The sequence below is a fragment of the Sus scrofa genome, chromosome 14 (assembly GCF_054392235.1).
Source record: "Sus scrofa isolate SSC_HxYL_T2T_F1_AM1 chromosome 14, Sscrofa_HxYL_maternal_Yorkshire_Landrace_v2.0, whole genome shotgun sequence".
NCBI classification, from domain to species: domain Eukaryota; kingdom Metazoa; phylum Chordata; class Mammalia; order Artiodactyla; family Suidae; genus Sus; species Sus scrofa.
Genome location: NC_139396.1, coordinates 85,977,840 through 85,995,954, shown reverse-complemented (window position 1 = coordinate 85,995,954; position 18,115 = coordinate 85,977,840). Strand labels below are relative to the sequence as shown.

Genomic DNA, 18,115 nt, shown 5'->3' with positions numbered 1-18,115 from the left:
GATATGATAGCATCACAGCTTCTTCTGCCCTGCTCCCACCCCAGGGAGGAAATGGAACACAGTGAACCAGATCTCCTATGCATTACATAGAGAATAGCATGGCTGTAGTCCTGTTGGAGGCTTACTCTGGGGCAGATGGCCACCGAATGGAATGGCATATGGGATCAGCTGTACTCCTTAAAATTGTTCTCTCACTCATTGCTCTCCTGAGTATTTGTTGAATTTGGGTATCTTACATGCACATGTAGGATTATGCTACTTCAATCAAGAAGGTGCCTGATAGATATTGTAAATAAGTGACTTAATAAAGAAAGTTTATTTGTGTATAAATTGTTCATACAGCATATAGAAAACACCCATCATAGCATATGTCTTTATATCACTCAAATGACAGTTGTTATGTTCAAATGCTCCACAGGTACAAGGTAAACTCATACCTATATGTACTTGCACGTATGCACATGTGTTTGTATGTACACGTAAACATTCCTGGCATCAGGTTTTGACCCTACTGTCCATTCTCCCTCTTTCTCAGAGCCCCTCTTTCTCAAATGTGTTGCCTTAGAAGAGGGGTTAACCTTGTTTTGTACAGCCTACAAGCCAAGGGTGATATTTACATTTCTTTTTTCTTTCTTTCTTTTTTTAACAGCTACACCTGTGGCATGTAGAAGTTCCCAGGTTAGGGGCTGAATCATAATTGCAGCTACAGGCCTATGCCACAGCCACAGCAACATTGATCCGACCTGCATCTGCAACCTATGCTGTAGCTTGCGGCGATGCCAGGTCCTTAACTGAGTGAGGCCAGGGATCGAATCTTCATGGAGACTATGTTGGGTTCTTAACCTGCTAAGCCACAATGGGAGCTCTGGTATTTACATTTTTAGGTGGTTGGAAATAAATCAAAAGCAGAAGAATATTGAACCTTATATCCAGTTCCAATTTCAGTATGCATAAGTAAAGTTCTGTTGGATCTCAGCCACAGTCATTCACTTACCTACTGTCGCTGGCTGCTTTGTTCTATGGCAGTGAAGTCCTGCAGGTGTGGCAGAGGCCAGCTGTCCTGCAGAAACCCAAATACTTGCCAGCTGGCCCTCTACCAAAATGTTTGCTGACCCCTACCTTAAATGATACAAAAATGAATAGAATGAAATCTGCCTGAATGAAGGCACACCTCACAGTGTTTGAGAAAATATTTCCCCCTCTTTGTCTTTTCTTTTAGGAGAAATTGGAAAGAATAAGAAAATTGTTCTCAGCTTTTATCTGTTTTTAGAGGGGCCTCATAACTTTTGTTTTGTCCAGAACTAGAACTTTATGTCCCATTACTAAGTCTTGTGACTGTATCCTGGAATGATATAATGGAAGAGTAGATATAAAGGTGCTGAGTTGTGGAACATATACTAAAAAGTTGAATTAGTCTGATTGACAATTTGCCTTCTCAATCAACTTGGAAGAGAAGATCTACCAAGACTCGCCAAGTTTGTAGAACAGGAAGGAAGAGGAGGAATCCCAAATATATTTAGGGACCCCCTAGCACCAGTCTGTATTGCAATCTGCCTTGTATTCATATGCACTGTTTTTGTCTTTTGTGGTGACATGTTGTTACATAAACATTAGCTATTGAAATATATTAGTAAGATGCATGTATTGTTCTTTCCATTTTACAGAAGGAAGTTGCTATAAACGTTGCATGTAGCTCTTTCTATGACAGTAAAATATGTCAAGAAAATATGACTTTTTTGTCAGACGTAAATCTCTGCATGGTTGATATGGTCCACAATATGAAGAAGAATTATTACCCGAGTTTTAATGTGAATGTTCAACTATTTAAAAAAAAATGATTGAAGAATAATTGATTTACAATGTTGTGCCAATCCTGGCTGTACAGCAAAGTGACCCAATCATATATATGATATACATATATATTTTTTCTTTTTTTCCTACTATCTTCCACCATGTTATGTCCTGAGAGGTTGTATGTATTTCCCAGTGCTATGCAGTAGGACCTCATTGTTTGTCCATTTTAAATTGAATAGTTTGCATCTACTAACCCCAAACTCCCCATCCATCCAACTCTCTCCCCCCTCCCCCTTGACAACCACAAGTCTTTTCTCCATGTAGGTGAATCTGTCCTGTTCTATTTGACTATTTAGTGTGATTTCCTCTACAGCCTCTGGCATAGTGTTTAGTTGTTGTTCTCCTATCCATGGCTGCTATAATATGGCCTCATGAATCAACTAATTAGATACTTTATTCTCCAACACTGAGTCTCTGTTTTCTTTTGTGCCCCACACTCTTATATTCAGGGTCAGCAAATGACCACTGAGTAGGCCAGTAGTTTGATGACTCTCAAATCCCATCTCCTTCTTTATATTTTTGTCTTTTTGTTGTATCTTTTAAGAAATATGTTAAAAGTGGACACACCAGTAGAAGCAGCATAGAAAAATCAATCATTGCATCCTACCATAATTGTATTTCAGCATCACAGAGTGTGTGTGCCAGGAGAGAGCCTTTAGAATTCCTTTACATTCCTACAGATATGGAACTAGGGACTCAGGAAGGGCGAGGGGCTTCTCTGAGATCTTATAATTACTTGTAGCAAAGTTGGGGGGAAGAGCTATTGTGCCTTCCTTGTTTATTTGCATTTGCTTCTCCATGGGCCACCTTAAGTATGATTCTGCTAGAAGCATTAAATAATAAGGGTTCAGTGAAAAATCAAAAGACTATCATTTTCTAGAATATATTATGTCTATGAAACAATGAGACTTGATTCCCCAAGATACATAGGACGATTTATTCCATGACTCGGTGGATAGATTACATTAGCCATTTTGGAATAGTTAATAAAAGGTAATGGAAACTATGATTATCCAGAGTGTTTAAGAGAAAGGTAATACAAAAGCATATGTACTCTTTATCTTCAATAGTAAGTAAATATATTTGAACCAAACTGACTGCTTGCAAAACCATGGACATTCAGTATCTGGCACTGTGATCAGTTTCTTGGTTAAGAGGGCTCTTTGGAGGGAATTCCCTAAGAAGAGTGGAAGGCTCAACTCACTTGGCCCCTCATTATCTTTATTTCTTTTTCCTAGAGAATCTAAAAATGCAAAGAAGCAGAGCACCCAGGAGCAATTGTTCCTTCTCTTGACACTTCCAGCCAGTTGTGTGCTTTATTTTCTTCACGACACGTGTCACTCTCTGAACTTTTCTTTTTCATGGATTTGTTGACTGGCTTACTTCCCTTGTCCCATACTCACAGGAAGGGAAGTTGCAGAGAGGTGGCCCTGTCCATCTTATTCACCATTGTATCACCAACACCTGGGACAGTGCCTGGGCTCTAAAGGGAATTCTGTATTATCTCTTCATGACTGAGCAGTTGGTCAGGTTGACTCGAGTGGCAGTTGTCAGATAGTGTTAACTCCATGGATGGGGAGGAGAGCTGTCATACCTGGCCTCAAAAGCTTTGTTCTGCATGCTGACCTCTTGGTTATATGGTAAATGTCCCTACCCGCTTCCATAGCACCTGTACATATTTTGTAATTGTTGGTTTACTTCTCACCCTTCCATCGATGACTTGAGGAAAGGGACCAAGTCCCACTCACCTCTCTGCCTAAGTGCCAAAGACGGTGACCAGCAGAGTGAGTGAGTACACGAGTGCTACTTTTAACATGAGCACCAGAGGACATACTGTATTTTTGTGCTTCCCCTTTTCACTGCTTAGGGTCTCCTAAGGCTTGTTTAGACAAATATCTGCCTTCAGGAAAACAATTTCTGGAAAGCTGAGCTCTCTTTTTATTAAAGTAAGTTCTCTATACAGACAGTCACTGTCCAAGAGAAATTTAGGGTGAGCCACACATTGATTTTTAAATTTCAAACAGGCACATTTAAAAAGCTTTTAAGGAGTTCCCTGGTGGCTCAGCAGGTTAAGGATCCAGCATTGTCACTGCCATGGCTCAGGTCGCTGATGTGGTGTGGGTTTGATCCCTGGCCCAGGAACTTCTTCATGCCTTGGACATGGTTAAAAATAAAAATTAAAAAAATGAAAATCTTTTGGAATTCCCATTGTGGCTCAGCAGGTTAAAAACTCAACATAGTATTCATGAGGATGTGGGTTCGATCCTGGCCTTGCTCAGTTGGTTAAGGATTGGGTGTTGCCGCAAGTTGCAGCATAGGTTGCAGATGTGGCTTAGATCTGGTGTGGCTGTGGTTGTGGCTGTGGCCCAGATGCAGCTCTGATTTGATTCCTAGCCTGGGAATTTCCATATGCCACATGTGAGGGCCATAAAAAGAAAAATAAATTAAAAGATTTTAAAAAGTGATATCATACTTTTATTTCTCATAATGATTTATATTTTTTCCTATTACAGCTGGTTTACAGTGTTCTGTCAATTTTCTACTGCACAGAAGGTGACCCACTCACACATACATATATACATTCTTTTTTCTCACATTATCACACTCCATCATAAGTGACTAGCTATAGTTCCCAGTGCTACACAGCAGGATCCCATTGCTTATCCATTCCAAAGGCAATAGTTTGCATCTATTTACCCCAAATTCCAAGTCCCTCCCTCTCCCTCCCCTCCCCCTTGGCAACCACAAGACTGTTCTCCATGTCCATGATTTTCTTTTCTGTGGAAAGGTTCATTTGTGCCATATATTAGGTTCCAGATATAAGTGATATCACATGGTATTTGTCTTTCTCTTTCTGACTTACTTCACCTAGTATGAGAGTTTCTAGTTCCATCCATGTTGCTGCAAATGGCATTATTTTGTTCTTTTTTATGGCTGAGTAGTATTCCATTGTGTATACATACACCACATCTTAATCCATTCATCTGTCGATGGACATTCAGGTTGTTTCCATGTCTCGGCTATTGTGAATGGTGCTGCAACGAAACTTATGGGAACACGTGCTGTGACATTACTTTTAATGTAATTTATTTAACTGAATGTATCCACATATTCTTGTTTAAGCACAAATCAATATATAAAATTATTACTGAGATATTTTGCATTGGTTTTGCTCCTACTGTCTTGAAATCCACTGTGTATTTTATATCTCACAATGGCTACTAAATTATCATCAGAAATACTTGATCTATATTTTGTTTCATGAAATTTTAAAGTTGAAAAAGTAGATTCATGTTGTTTCTGCACTTAAATGTGTGCCAATATCTGAACTAAGCTGGTTGTTAAATTTACATTATTCAATTAAATAAAATTCAGAAACCCAGTTCTGCATTCATACTAGGCTAGCCCTGTTTCAGTGCCAAGAGATAAATCTGACTGGTGGCTACTATTTTGGCCAGCCCAGACTGTAAACTCTTCTTCATAAACCTTTCCTATTTGTTTTTTTTTTTAAGGGCCATACCCACAGTATATGGAAGTTCCTGGGCCAAGGATTGATTCTTAGCTGCACCTGTGACCTACACCATAGCTGCGGCAACAATGGATTCTTTAATCCATTGTGCTAGACCAGGGATCAAACCTGGGCCTCTGAAGTTACCCAAGCAGCTACAGTCACATTCTAAAGCTCACTGCACCATGGTGGGAACTTCAACCTTTCCTATTTCTCTTCCTTTATTTCCAAATACCCACCACCTTCTACCACCTTGAATCACTGTGTTTTTGGGTTCCTGTGTGGATGTCTTTGTGGCCACCAGCCCTGCTTGCTCCTTTTATAGGTCCAGGGGCCCAGAGAGGATGTGGCTTATCCAGTACATTTGTTTGTCCATGACTCTCAGTGCCAGCTTTTTGCTTACTGCTCTACCAGGCACTACCAAGTACCTCCTTTGGGTTGGACAGAGTCAAGGGCTGTGCCTGGGGGAGTCTGACATTAGCAGTGAGGGATTCCCCTTCTCTCTGCTGGCCATTGTGTGTGTGACAGAGACACCCCAAGGAAGCCGTCCCTGACCACCCACCCCCACTGCCCCTGGGAGGTGACAGAAGCAGCTGGCAGCCTGGGCCAGCTGGCTCTCTCCAGGCTGAGGTCATGCTGGTGAGTCGGACAAACAGCCTACTCCAGGGACAGAGGGCAGACTGAGCGCTAAGATGGATGGAATTGAGGCTGGTGCTCATTTATGCAAAGGCACTGCGCCTGCCGCCAGTGTGGAAAGGACCACCAACCCCTCAGTGCTACCTAGTCACCGCCCTATTTTTTTTTTTTTCTCACGTCTTATCTTAAAATGAAGAAGAATCTATGACTCTGAGTTACGAATTTCTTAGGGTGCCTTTCTGTCATTTACAATCACTGACAGGTTTAGTGCTTGTTTTCTTTCTCCTTCCCCCACATGGTTCAGAACTCACTCAAGGTCTCTTGACATCATCTTTATCTAGGATGCCAGAATTAATGCGATGACGATGGATCCATTTTTCTTTCTGAAGGAAAAATATTTTGACTCACTTATGGTGAGACTGCTCTGCTTCTGAGAAAACTCAAGTGGGTGCAGCACTAAATGGTTCTCAGCCCATCAAAACATGCACTTTGCTAGTTAGCAAGAGCCAGGAGCAGGGTTGAGAAGGTGCAGCCTCTCTGGTGACTGGAAGCTTTTTTTTTTTTTTTTTTTTTTTTCATTTCTTTCCTCACTCCTATTCTCCACTTCTCCATACCACTGTGTTGTGTATTTTTTAAGTGCACAGCTATTGTGACTTCCAAATCACCAGTGACAGTGTCCTCTCCATGGAGATCAGATGCATCTCTGTCTGTGTGTCAGCAGTGTGGAGAGGCGAAGAATGGTCAAAGCTTGTCGTGAATTCCTGGCAAGGTATATGCCAGAACTGGGGAGAAAACTGCCCTGGCTGTGGTAAAATGTCTGGTGTATTGATTAAGTTTTATTTTCATTGGCATACTTAGTCACAGTGTTTGGATTCCTGGATTTGAATTTATTTGGGGGTATAACTGTTCCTCCAGATGCCAAACTGGAAAGTGCTTTTCTCTTTCTTTTATTTATTTATTTTTTTGGTCTTTTTGCCATTTCTTGGGCTGCTCCTGCGGCATGTGGAGGTTCCCAGGCTAAGGGTTGAATCGGAGCTGTAGCCGCCAGCCTACACCAGAGCTACAGCAATACAGGATCTGAACCACGTCTACAATCTATACCACAGCTCATGGCAACGCTGGATCATTAACCCACTGAGCAAGGCCAGGGATCGAACCCACAACCTCATGGTTCCTAGTCGGATTCGTTAACCACTGCGTCACGACGGGAACTCCTCTTTCTTCTATTAGTTTAATGCTCTAACAATTCATGGACAAGAAGGACTCTGGGAGTTCCCATTATGGCTCAGAGGGTTAAGAACCTAACATAGTATCCATGAGGATGTGGGTTTGATCCCTGGCCTCACTCCTTGGTTAAGGATCCGGTGTTGCTGTGAGCTGCGGTGTAGGTCGCAGATGAGTTCAGATCTGGTATTGCTGTGGCTGTGGCATAGGCTGGCAGCTATAGCTCCAATTCTACCCCTAGTCTGGGAACTTCCATATGTCATGGGTATGGCCCTAAGAAGGAAAAAAAAAAAAAGAAAAAAAAAAGTACTCTCAATAAGTCTCATCACCCTCTGGTAAGAAATCAGGAACTATTTTGACCAAGATTATGAGGAAACTTAACTGACTACAACTTCAGTTGTCAAAGGTATAAACCAAGGAAAGACCAGGACTCCTCCTTGCTGGGCTGTGCAGGATTTCAAACCATGCTCATCCAAGCTGTCTTCTAAAGAAAAGCTGTTCCTCTAGGACATTCTTCTTCAAGTCAGCCAGGCAACTCCATTCTCATGCTTATTCTAAATACTTTTCTTTCTTATCCAAGCGGCAGCTGTGGCAATGCCAGACCCTTTAACCCACTGTGCCAGACCGGGGATCGAACCCACGCCTCTGCAATGACCTGAGTTGCTGCAGTAGGATTCTTAACCCACTGTGTCACAGTGGGAACTCCTCCAGTTAATAAAAATTCGAAAGATCACTTTTATGTTACTTCAAAAGGATGGTTTAGGAATTCTTGTACCTGGAATTTTTATAACGCCAGAACAATTTCTTTTTTTTCCCTTGAGAGTAGTGGCTTAAGAACTCTTTTCCCTTAACTTTCAGTAGTTCCAACATTCCAGGCATATGCCATCCCTATACAAGCCCTATTCATTACACCCTCATGGCCAATGTCAGGGAGCAGGGCTAGAGAACTTACCCAATACATTGATGGAAGCTTGCATTCTCATTTAAGTGGGGTGCTTGCTATAATGCTGTTTCTGCATCTCCTTTTTCTTGCTGTTGGAGACCTGTCACTCTGCTTAGAGACATACTGTCGTACCAGCTGCACAGCTTTACTTTGAAGATTCATCCTAATTTTGTAATCACCCAGAAGAGAACATACTCTTGAGAATGAAGTGGCAACGTTTCATAAAACTTCAGCCAAAGGATGAAGTCTTTAAAAGTTCTTTTCATGTTTGTTTCAGCTCTCAGAAGGGATTGCTTTCTAGAATGATTGACAGAAATGTCAGTTCCACTTGGGAGGAACAAAAGCTAATATTTGTGGCAATCTTGGGTATATGCCTTTGTTTTGAGAATAAGAACACAAGGGGTTTGCACATTACCTGCCAGGGAATGTTCTGGGCAGGACTAAGATTTTAGTAATATTACCAGCAAAACCTAGGACTCACAAGGCTGCTTTCTTTGGCAGTATTGCCATTTAAATTTCTTCTAGTTGAGGAATTCCCTGGTGGCTCAGTAAGTTATGGATCTGGTGTTATCACTGCTGTGGCTCGGGTTTCTGCTGTAGTACGGGATCCATCCCTGGCCCAGGAACTTCCACATGATGTAGACACTGCCAAAAAAAAAGTTCTTCTAGTTTAGAAATGGCAGGCAAAAAGCTCATATTTTCAGTAAGAAATAAAATCTAAACAAGCTATATCTTATAATTTATTTTGGGGTTAACCACTTAGCAAAAGCCAGTAACATACAAATTCATATTACGGTGGCATAAAAGTCATGACAGATTCTCAACTTTGGAACATTTTGGGAAAGCAAAGAATTATTCCAGAGTGGAATGTGTTGGAAATATCTGAGCCTGTTTTCCTAATTTCCAGCTACGCTTTTGCTGATAGAGATCAATGGGAAAGTGTAGCTTTGCCAGCCTGAGCTTGAGAAGTTACCTTGATCGAGGGTGCTTATAAATAAATTTCAAATTATCGTTAGTGTCTATGAAGGAAGAAAAAACAAAAGATCCTGGAGCCAGTGGGAAATCCGCCAATTTTTTTAGCTGGCCACCCTTTTGAGCTTGCTGAAAATAAGGAAAGGAAATTATACAAATGTTCCTGAAAAGTACAGGATGATTGGGAGTTCCCTGGTGGCTCAAGGGGTTGGGGACCAGAAATTGTCACTGCAGCGGCTCAGGTTCAGTGCCTGGCCCAGGATCTTCTACATGCTATGGAAAAAGCATACAAAAGTTTTAATTGGTATTCTTTTCTTCACCCAACCTGTTACTATTACAATAAAAAATTCTTCTGTGAGAAAAAGACATTATTAGGAAGATCCAGGTAGAGTCAGATCTGAGTCTCACTTAATCCCCCACCTTCCTTCCCCTCATGGTTTCATAGACAGTGGAGAACCTTGAACTCTTCCTTCTTATAGACAGTTTCTGTGGGAAAACAAATTCATGAGCATCTGTGCACGCAGTGGGAGTGCTTGGCCAGAGTGATTTTCATGTGGTTCACAGTGAAGCCTGAGAGGTGCGTGCATTGCACTTGTAGTAAGAGGTCACGGTCATGGTCCTCCTTTCCCTTCCATAATCTGTCACTGCCCAGCAGAAAATATAAGGCGCCCTGCAAGGGAAGAAGGAGAAAGGCCCTTGATCTCCTAATCAGACCTACAGTGAGGAGTGGTTGGTGGGCTGCTCACATGAGCTCTTAAACAAGTGGATGACAGCTCTACAGAACCCCAGCCACGTCCCCATGCGCCACCCCTGACTTGTGTTTTGGACTTTGTGCTTTGGCCTTCATGCTTTTTGACAGTCAATCCTGCAAAGTCAAAGGTCAAAGTTAGGGACTTGAAAGTACTGAAAGCACATACACTAAGTCTTTTCCTTGAAGCATCATCTGTAAAAAATTTTTTTTTATTATTTTTCTTGCTCCTTTTCTTGGTGAGTTTAGGTTTTCCCACAAGGACTCAAACGTTTTAGGTCCAGGCTGACATTTCCGCCATCTCTTTGCGAAAGCAGTGTGGACACCGTGTGTTTGTGTGCGTGAGTGATTCCTGACTGATTCAATTTCTTCCGGTGCCTGCGTCCTAGCAGAAGACACCCCAGCAGGCCTTGAGCACCGCTGCTGCTTCTCTTGCCATCATGAATATTCAGAGGCTGCAGTCATTGAGGACTCAGGTGGCAAAGATAGTAAGGTGATGGAAGCACACCCTAAGGTCCACGCTGAGTCCACAGTTTAGTGCCTCTGAACCCCTGATTTCAGCCCAGATCGCCTGTTCTCTGCCCCTTGGAGCTCAGGGGAGGGGAGTCCTGGGGAAACTCCTATGAATCAGGCATCTGTTCCAAACCCCAACATGCTCACGGCTTTCCGTATGATGTGTTGTAATCAGTGTGTTGTTTTTAAAAAGACAACAGGCCCTTCTGTAGCCCTCCCCCACAAAATGCATTTAGGCCAAGAGAGTTCAGCATAAAGGATGCACTGTGGAGGCGGCAATGCATGCATTGTTTTCCCCGTCAGAATCTCCAGAGCAGAATTTTGTGCATTTCATAAAATCTTATTTTACATTATGTTTTAAAAATCACCACCAGCAGTTAAGACTCAAGTAGGAACCGCTCATTCTCTTATGGGTTAAATTCTGCTGTGTGCAGACCTAGTGGTGATGTATAAATTGCAGCCCTGTCTTTTTTTTTTTTTTTTTTTCGAGGGATTCTAAAATAGGTTTTCAGAATTAGGGCTGGATTTTTGCTCCTGCCTGCGTGGTGACTCTTGAATTTTCCCCCCTTCAGAGAAGCATCCTTTGCCGCGTTCCCCCTCCCGTGGATTCACTTAGACACTTCCAGCTGGTGGCAGGGGATACAGCCATAATACAGCTCCCTCTGTCCCAGCTGTCTTTTGCACCACGGTACATGCATTGCGATGGCTGCACTCTCGTGCCTTGGCTCAGGTAGAGGAAGGTGTAGGATGAAGGCTGGAGACCGTCATTGGGCTTTTTAAAGCTTCAGCTTTGCCAGCATCCTTGCCTTTTGAATGCCTTCCTGCTTTGAGTCCAAGGTTGCTCTCTCCAGTGATTAGAATGCTGCTGGAAGCCTGATTAAAGGTGCCTGAGGATATCACCTTTTACCAGGAAGCCCCTGCCGGCTTGAGAGGATCTTTTTCAATGCATTATGGCTCATGCAGCCTCACAGTTAAAGAAAAACAGGGATTTAGAAATCAATGCTGAGGAAGAGACTGAGAAGAAAAGGAAACACCGCAAACGGTCCCGGGATCGGAAGAAAAAGGTAGCTATGTATACCAGCGCATAGATCTTGCGTGGATTCTTTTTGTTTTCCTCTCCTCTTGGCATCTGTTAGAAGCTTCGGGGGCTGTTTTTACAGGCTGTATCGAGTGTAAATTGGGTGTGTAAGTTGGGTGTGTAAATTGGGCACAGATGATCTAAGCCTTGCGGTCCACCATGGGTGTAGGATGGGCAAGGCAGGGGGACATTTTCTCCTGTGTGGGGGTGATTGCAGTGCCTCTGCGGGCTTTTACTTCACATGGGCATGTTTCCATGACACAGAAAGGTGTTGCAAGGGAGTTAAAAAGTAGTTGCTTCACAGCCCAGTCAAGGTTAAATGGACTGCCGTGACTTAGGATCCAGGGAGAGGCCGGAGAGCCAGGCTTTGTACTTCTTACAGTTCCGTCTCGTGGAAAAGGAGCTTTTGTGCTAGAACTGTGTCACATGTGTGCATTTCTCGGGCAGCAGAGCTGTGACCTTAAAGACGTAGTCCCAAAAGTCATTTCCTGCTGCGCTTTTTTGGTGTCTTCCTTCCTTTTGCCTCTCATTTCTAAAAGGTACTTTTACTGAGGTTGTGCAGTGGAAATAAGCTGCCGGCAATAACTTTCTTTTGTTAAATGCAGCTAACATCAGAGAGGTTGGTTTTTCTCTGCCAGCTGGGAGTGATCGTCCTGGATGCAGGACGTCCCCTGACATGGCAGGGACTTGCAACCTTCAACACTGATTGCTTTAGATCAAAGCATGGGCATTGATGCTCTGCTACTGATAGCCTGATTCCGGGGAGCAAAGAGGAGGATTATTCTACGTCAGCAGTGTTTTATTACAGACTGAGAGTACTTACTGTTGGATGGCGGTACCCTTAAATATGACTCCTAGGTACTGACCCTAATGTACTTTTCTTCCATGACAATTAATCCAAATTGAGTAAAAGGACTGTGATCTGAATACAGAAGTCAGGTCATAAAGCATTTTGATGTCTCTTTGTGAAAATTCCCAAGGGAACGATCCTCTTAATTTGCTCTGAGCAGCAAGGCACGTGCTTTCCAAATGACATGCTGGTGTCGTCCCCTACACCTTCCTTTCAGGGGGATGAATTGTGATTATTTTCCATGTCTTTGCCATTTTCTTCCAAGTTAGGACCTAGAGAAGTGGCGCCTCTGCCTTCTGTTAGCTGGCAGGCTTTCTGAGACTGAGTTTGTAGGGCTGCAGTTCTCCTGCAAGATGCTAAATCTAGGTAGTTCCTGCTTCAGGATTCTTGTAAATAAAACTTCTTGACTATATTTTGACAGAAGTACAAACTAAAGTTAGGAAATTCTCCGCAGGTGTGTTTCATAGCCTCTCAGAGCAGAGTTGTTAGGGAATTGCCATGTTTTTCCAGATTCTGGTCTAATTTTAGTGAATTCGGGTTTGTCTGTGGGTCATTCACTCTAGATTGTCCCCTCTTTCTGCAAATCTCTAATCCCCATCCCCATCCCACCATGGTAAACTGGCTTCTGAGAAACATGGGCACAGGAGCATATATTTGGCTCAAGACACAGTGTCATCCTTAATGTCAATACAGAGTTACTAGCTGGGCCAGGCTTAGGGACAGCCGTTTCCTTTGGGAGCAATGACAGGTCTGCTGCCCTTGTGACTGGTCCCCTGTTTGACTTGGAAGGAGAAAAAGGAAGGGTCGAGGCAAAGGGAATTTCTGGGCTCACTGAGCTGAAGCAAATGCTTTGTGGACCAAAATGCTTTGTTATAAGGACAACAGAGTCTGTCCAATGTAAATCTCTTAGCAACCAGAAGGGCACATGGAGAAATATCAATATCGCTATTGTCAATGCGCAGGCAGATTTCAATGTTTTTGTTCTCAGGACACTCACAGAGTAGATCCAAAAAGGGGCTCGTGGATAACACTTTCATTGCTGTTGGGCTTGTTAATTCATAGCACAGTATACTATGTCTATTTCCCATCAAAGGCACATGTATCACAGAAGATTGACTTTTCATAGGCCAATGATCGCACAGACTGCTTTCAGTGTGCAAAGTTAAGATTAAATGCCTCCAAAGACACTAGATGAAGGTCTCTTTCTGTGATTAATATATGTAACACTCATTCTCTACCAAGTGAATTATTTTGAGTTTCTTTCTAAATCCTGAAGAAAGCTTCTAGGCTACTTTGCTCCAAGCTGCAGGCCCCATGTCAATTGGAAAAGCTGCTTTTAAGTATTTTGTGGGTTATTATGGGGAATGCTGCCTTTCTCATATGCAGAAATATCCTCTAGGATCTTTTAATTGCCTTAAGGAACACTGAGTACTCTCATAAGACCACGAAATACAAAAGAAAAACTTAAAAGAGTATCTAGTTTATAAAATAAGGAGTTTGATTCACAGTACCCCTGTAATTCACATTTGAGCAAGTCCAAGCCGAAACTTTCTTGATTATATTTATATGACATCTACTCATACAGTATGGGATATTACTAAGCATTATAATCAAATCATACATGTAAAATTAACATTTGATTTACATTTCATCTTTTTTTTTTTAACCCAATGAGTTACACACTAGGTCTATTGTAAATATTGATAACCATGAATAAGTGATTACCTATCAAAAAAAGTAGAAGGAGTTCCCATTGTGGCTCAGTGAAAACAAATGAGGTTGCAGGTTTGATCCCTGGCCTTACTCAGTGGGTTAAGGATCCAGTGTTGCCATGAGCTGTGGTGTAGGTTGCAGATGCGGCTAGATCCTGCATTGCTGTGGCTGTGGTATAGGCCGGCGGCTACAGCTCCGATTCAACCCTTAGCCTGGGAATCTCCATATGCTGCAGGTGCGGCCCTAAAAAGATTTAAAAAAAAAAAAAGTAGGAAACTTCTAGGAATTTATCATTAGTTGAATTTTTTAAAGGATGTGGTTTGTTCTCATCACAACAACTTTAGTGTTAAGAAAAAGGAAATCTTCCTGTTTGTTAAAAGGAAATTTGTCTAGATGGATGTACTCGTAATCATTTTATCATCAAGTGTTCTGGCTTGAAGCAAAAAAAACCACAAAGTTTCAGTGAGGATCTAGTATTAACATTTCTTACCCCCATTGCTCTTTCCTGAAAGATCCCCCCTTCCCTCTCCTTTCCTGATAGGTTGGCAGCAAGTAGGAGGCCTGCCAAAGGCAGACAGTGCCTTTGGGGGGGTGAGTTTGGACCCATGCCCTCATTCAGCAACTTCCAGGAAGAAACGCTATAGCTCTGGAACCCAACTGGGTCCCTGACCACAGGTGGTGGTTCGTAGAGGTTCCAAGCCACCATGAACCCACAAGGGTGAGAAGTCACACACACTCCTCCTCATGCAGTGTGACCTACATGTTTTACCTTCCCCAAAAACTATAAAATATACTTCAGGGAGTTCTGTGGTGGTATAGTAGTTAGGACTTGGCACGTTCACCTCTGGGGCCTGGGTTTGATCCCTGGTCTGGGGATGGAGATTCCATATCAAGCTGCTGCATGCCATGGCTGAAATAAAATAAAATACATTTCAGTAGTGAGGGATATTAGGAGAATTGACTTAAATTTAGTCAGTAATTTTAAATGTGTTGTTGTATGTATTTACTACATCCTGTCCAAAAAAAAAAAAATTTAAGATGACCTGTGGAAATTTATACTGAAATTTTGTGGAGTTCCCGTCTCTCTCTGTATGAGACACATGAATATATGGGGATAAAGTGGCAGTTAATTCCATGATTAATATCCTTTCTGATTATTTATGTCAAACTCACGCGGCTAGGCAGCAGCAGAGCAGGAATGAATATTCATAGCTTCATCTTTGCGTTCACGCATTCATTCAGCAAACCTTTACTAAGTGACTTCTGGTGCCAGGCATTGCATTCCATGTTGGAGACAAAGCTGAAGGAGGCAGAGTGGCAGCCTCTCTGCAGAAGGTGGCTAAAGAGCTCCTTGTAGAGGGAGAAGGAAGAGGAGAACACCATTTAAGACCCTACAGAGAGGGAGCCACAGCTAGACCCCCAGTGCAACTCAGGTAGGCTCACAGAAGGTTCTGGGAATAGCTGAGCCTTGGAGGAGGAGTAAGTGATGCAGACAAACAGGAGAGGAATCCCAGTCCCCCAGTGGAGGAAGTATGAGAGAACATTCATGCGTGTGAGAAACAAATAGGATTTTGGAGGAAGGGGGCCAGGATATATGGCAGGAAAAATGGCTGGGGCTGGTCCATGAAGGTCTTTGTATGTCATCTTACAGGGTTGGAAATTATCCTGCTCAGAGGAGAGAGGGACCTGAGTGGACTTCCCTGGTAGTCATAGAGAGAGGAGACTCAGTAGCTTTCTGGGTGAGAACCAATTCTCAAGCTTCAGTGTTGTAGACAGCAGCCAGGAGAACCACCAGGAAGCACATGGTGATGCAGGCACGAGAGATGCTGAGGGTCTGAACCAGGGCTGATGGAGAAGGGGGTGTTGCCTACAAGAGATATTTAGGGGAAGACTCAGTAGAACTTGGCAGTGGATCGTATGTAGGATGTGAGAGGGAGAGATCGGATTCTAGGGTAACTGCCAAGTTTCTGGCTTGAAGCGGAAGATGAAGAATTAAATTTCCTGGATTCATTTATTTTCTCCCAGGACATTTCTTGACCTCTTAAAAAGGCACCAGGTAGGATTTAAAATTGCTTTTTTTTTTAGGTGGGGGTTCATTGAATCTTCACAACAACCCTGTGAAGGAAATGTTACTGTTATCCCAGTTTTATAGATGAGGAAACCGAGACAGAGCCTGTAAGCTTTTCATTCAAAGTTCCCACACTATTTAGTGATAGGGATGAGATTCCAATTTGGACCCTAACTCTCTAGCTTATGCTCTTATCTATTGCACTATACTGTGTATGTAGTTAATATTTTCACAGCTACACCTCAAAGTGGGCTTGATTCAGAGAATCTTCTAAATAATAGGCTATTTTCCAGACATCCAGAACCTTGAATAACAGGCTTTATATTTTTAAGTATTGTAGTGAGTCTTTTTTTTTTCTTACCCTCTGCAATAGATTTTAATATTTTATCTTAAGAATTTCTTTTTTTGGCCACACCCATAGCATGTGAAAATTCCTTAACTAGGGCTCAATCCCACACCATCTTATTGGCTGGACTCTTAATCTACTGAGCCACCAGGGAACTCTTCTTTAAAAAAAAAAAAATTGGAAAATGAGGTGAAAAATAGAAAACACCAGGACAGAAAATCCTCAAAGACATGTTGCTGTCGTAACAACACAACAGTGTCTTGAGTGCTTGCTATATACCTGGCAGTGTGCAGAGTGACTTCCCATGGATTATTCCATTTTTTGTACTTTCATCCCCATTTTTTCATAGCTAAAATCAAGGCTTAAAGAGAAGAAAGGACTTGCCTGAGGTCATACAGCTAGTGAGTGGTAGGTCTGAGCTTAAACTTAGCTCAGAGGACTTTGGAATGAGTATTTAACCACTGGGCTTCAACTCTAGCAATCTCTTTAAGAGCTCAAGCAATTTAAGAATTTGAGAATAGATTTCAGAAGGCATGGACTATTGAATGTAATCACCAGATCTCTGGGGAGCCTGGTTTCTCTGTCAGCATACTTGATATTCTGCAGTATAATTATGTGTTTACCTGGGTGTCTCACTCAGGAGACTATGAGTTTTTGAGGGCAGAAGTGGTATCATATTTCACCTATTACCAAACTAGGGCTTGCAGAGTAGGCAGGTGGGTGAGAAGTGGGTGGAAGGTAAGAGAGGGAAGGATAAGGATGGATGGATAGATGGAGAGGTAGGTAGATAGATGGTTGGGTGGGTGGGTGAATGAATGGATGGATGGATGGGTGGATGGATGGATGGGTAGGTGGCATTGGTGAATGAGAGGCAGTATCATATAACAATTAAGGACATGCACCACAGAATAAGATTGAGGAGTTCCTGTTGTGGCACAGTGGGAACGAATCCGACTTGTTTCCATGAGGATGGGATTCGATCACTGGCCTCTGTCAGTGGGTCAGGAATCTGGCATTGCTGTGAGCTGTGGTGTAGGTCGCAGATGTGGTTCAGATCTGGTGTGGCTGTGGCCGTGGTGTAGGCTGGCAGCTGTAGCTCCGATTAGACCCCTAGCCTGGGAACCTCCATGTGCCAGAGATGTGGCCCTAAGAAGCAAAAAAAAAAAAAAAAAAGAATAAGATTGAGTTCAGATGCCGCTACTGTCATTTAGGTGGTGTGACCTTGGAGGATTTATTTAACCTTTCAATGCCTCAGTCTCTTCACATGCAAAATGAATATCATAATAGTATGTACTTGGCCACAGGGTTGTAATAAGATGTCAATGGATTAATATTGGCCCAGTGCTTGACACAAAGTAGGAGCCATACAGTGGTAGTTGATGTTCATAATGGATAGACACATTAATAGAATGAATGAACTCCTTCCAACCTGAGCCTCTAGGGAGTGTACCAACAAGTCAACTCCCTGAAGCCAGGCAGGTAAGCTCCCTGGGAGCACAGTCCGCTACTGCTTTTTCCACTCTTCCCCACTTGGAAAAGAATGGGTGGGAGAAGTATTTTTCACTCATGGGAAAGGCTATAAAGCTTTGTCCGTTGGTCTTCCACAGATTTAGGAGTAGGGAGGCAATTGGGTAAGACATGCCAGCTGATCATTCTCTGTAC

General features: G+C 42.6%; 1 protein-coding gene across 35 annotated transcripts in view; it reads left to right on the top strand.

Moving 5' to 3' along the window:
* Window positions 1–18,115, top strand: part of ANK3 (ankyrin 3) — a 777,589-nt gene that overhangs the window by 378,017 nt on the left and 381,457 nt on the right. For 16 of the 35 annotated variants that reach the window (XM_084992834.1, XM_084992821.1, XM_084992863.1 and 13 more), the window contains exon 1: window positions 11,046–11,462. In XM_084992834.1, the coding sequence (XP_084848960.1) occupies window positions 11,349–11,462 (114 nt within the window). In that variant the 5' untranslated portion in view covers window positions 11,046–11,348. 35 annotated transcript variants of the gene reach the window in all.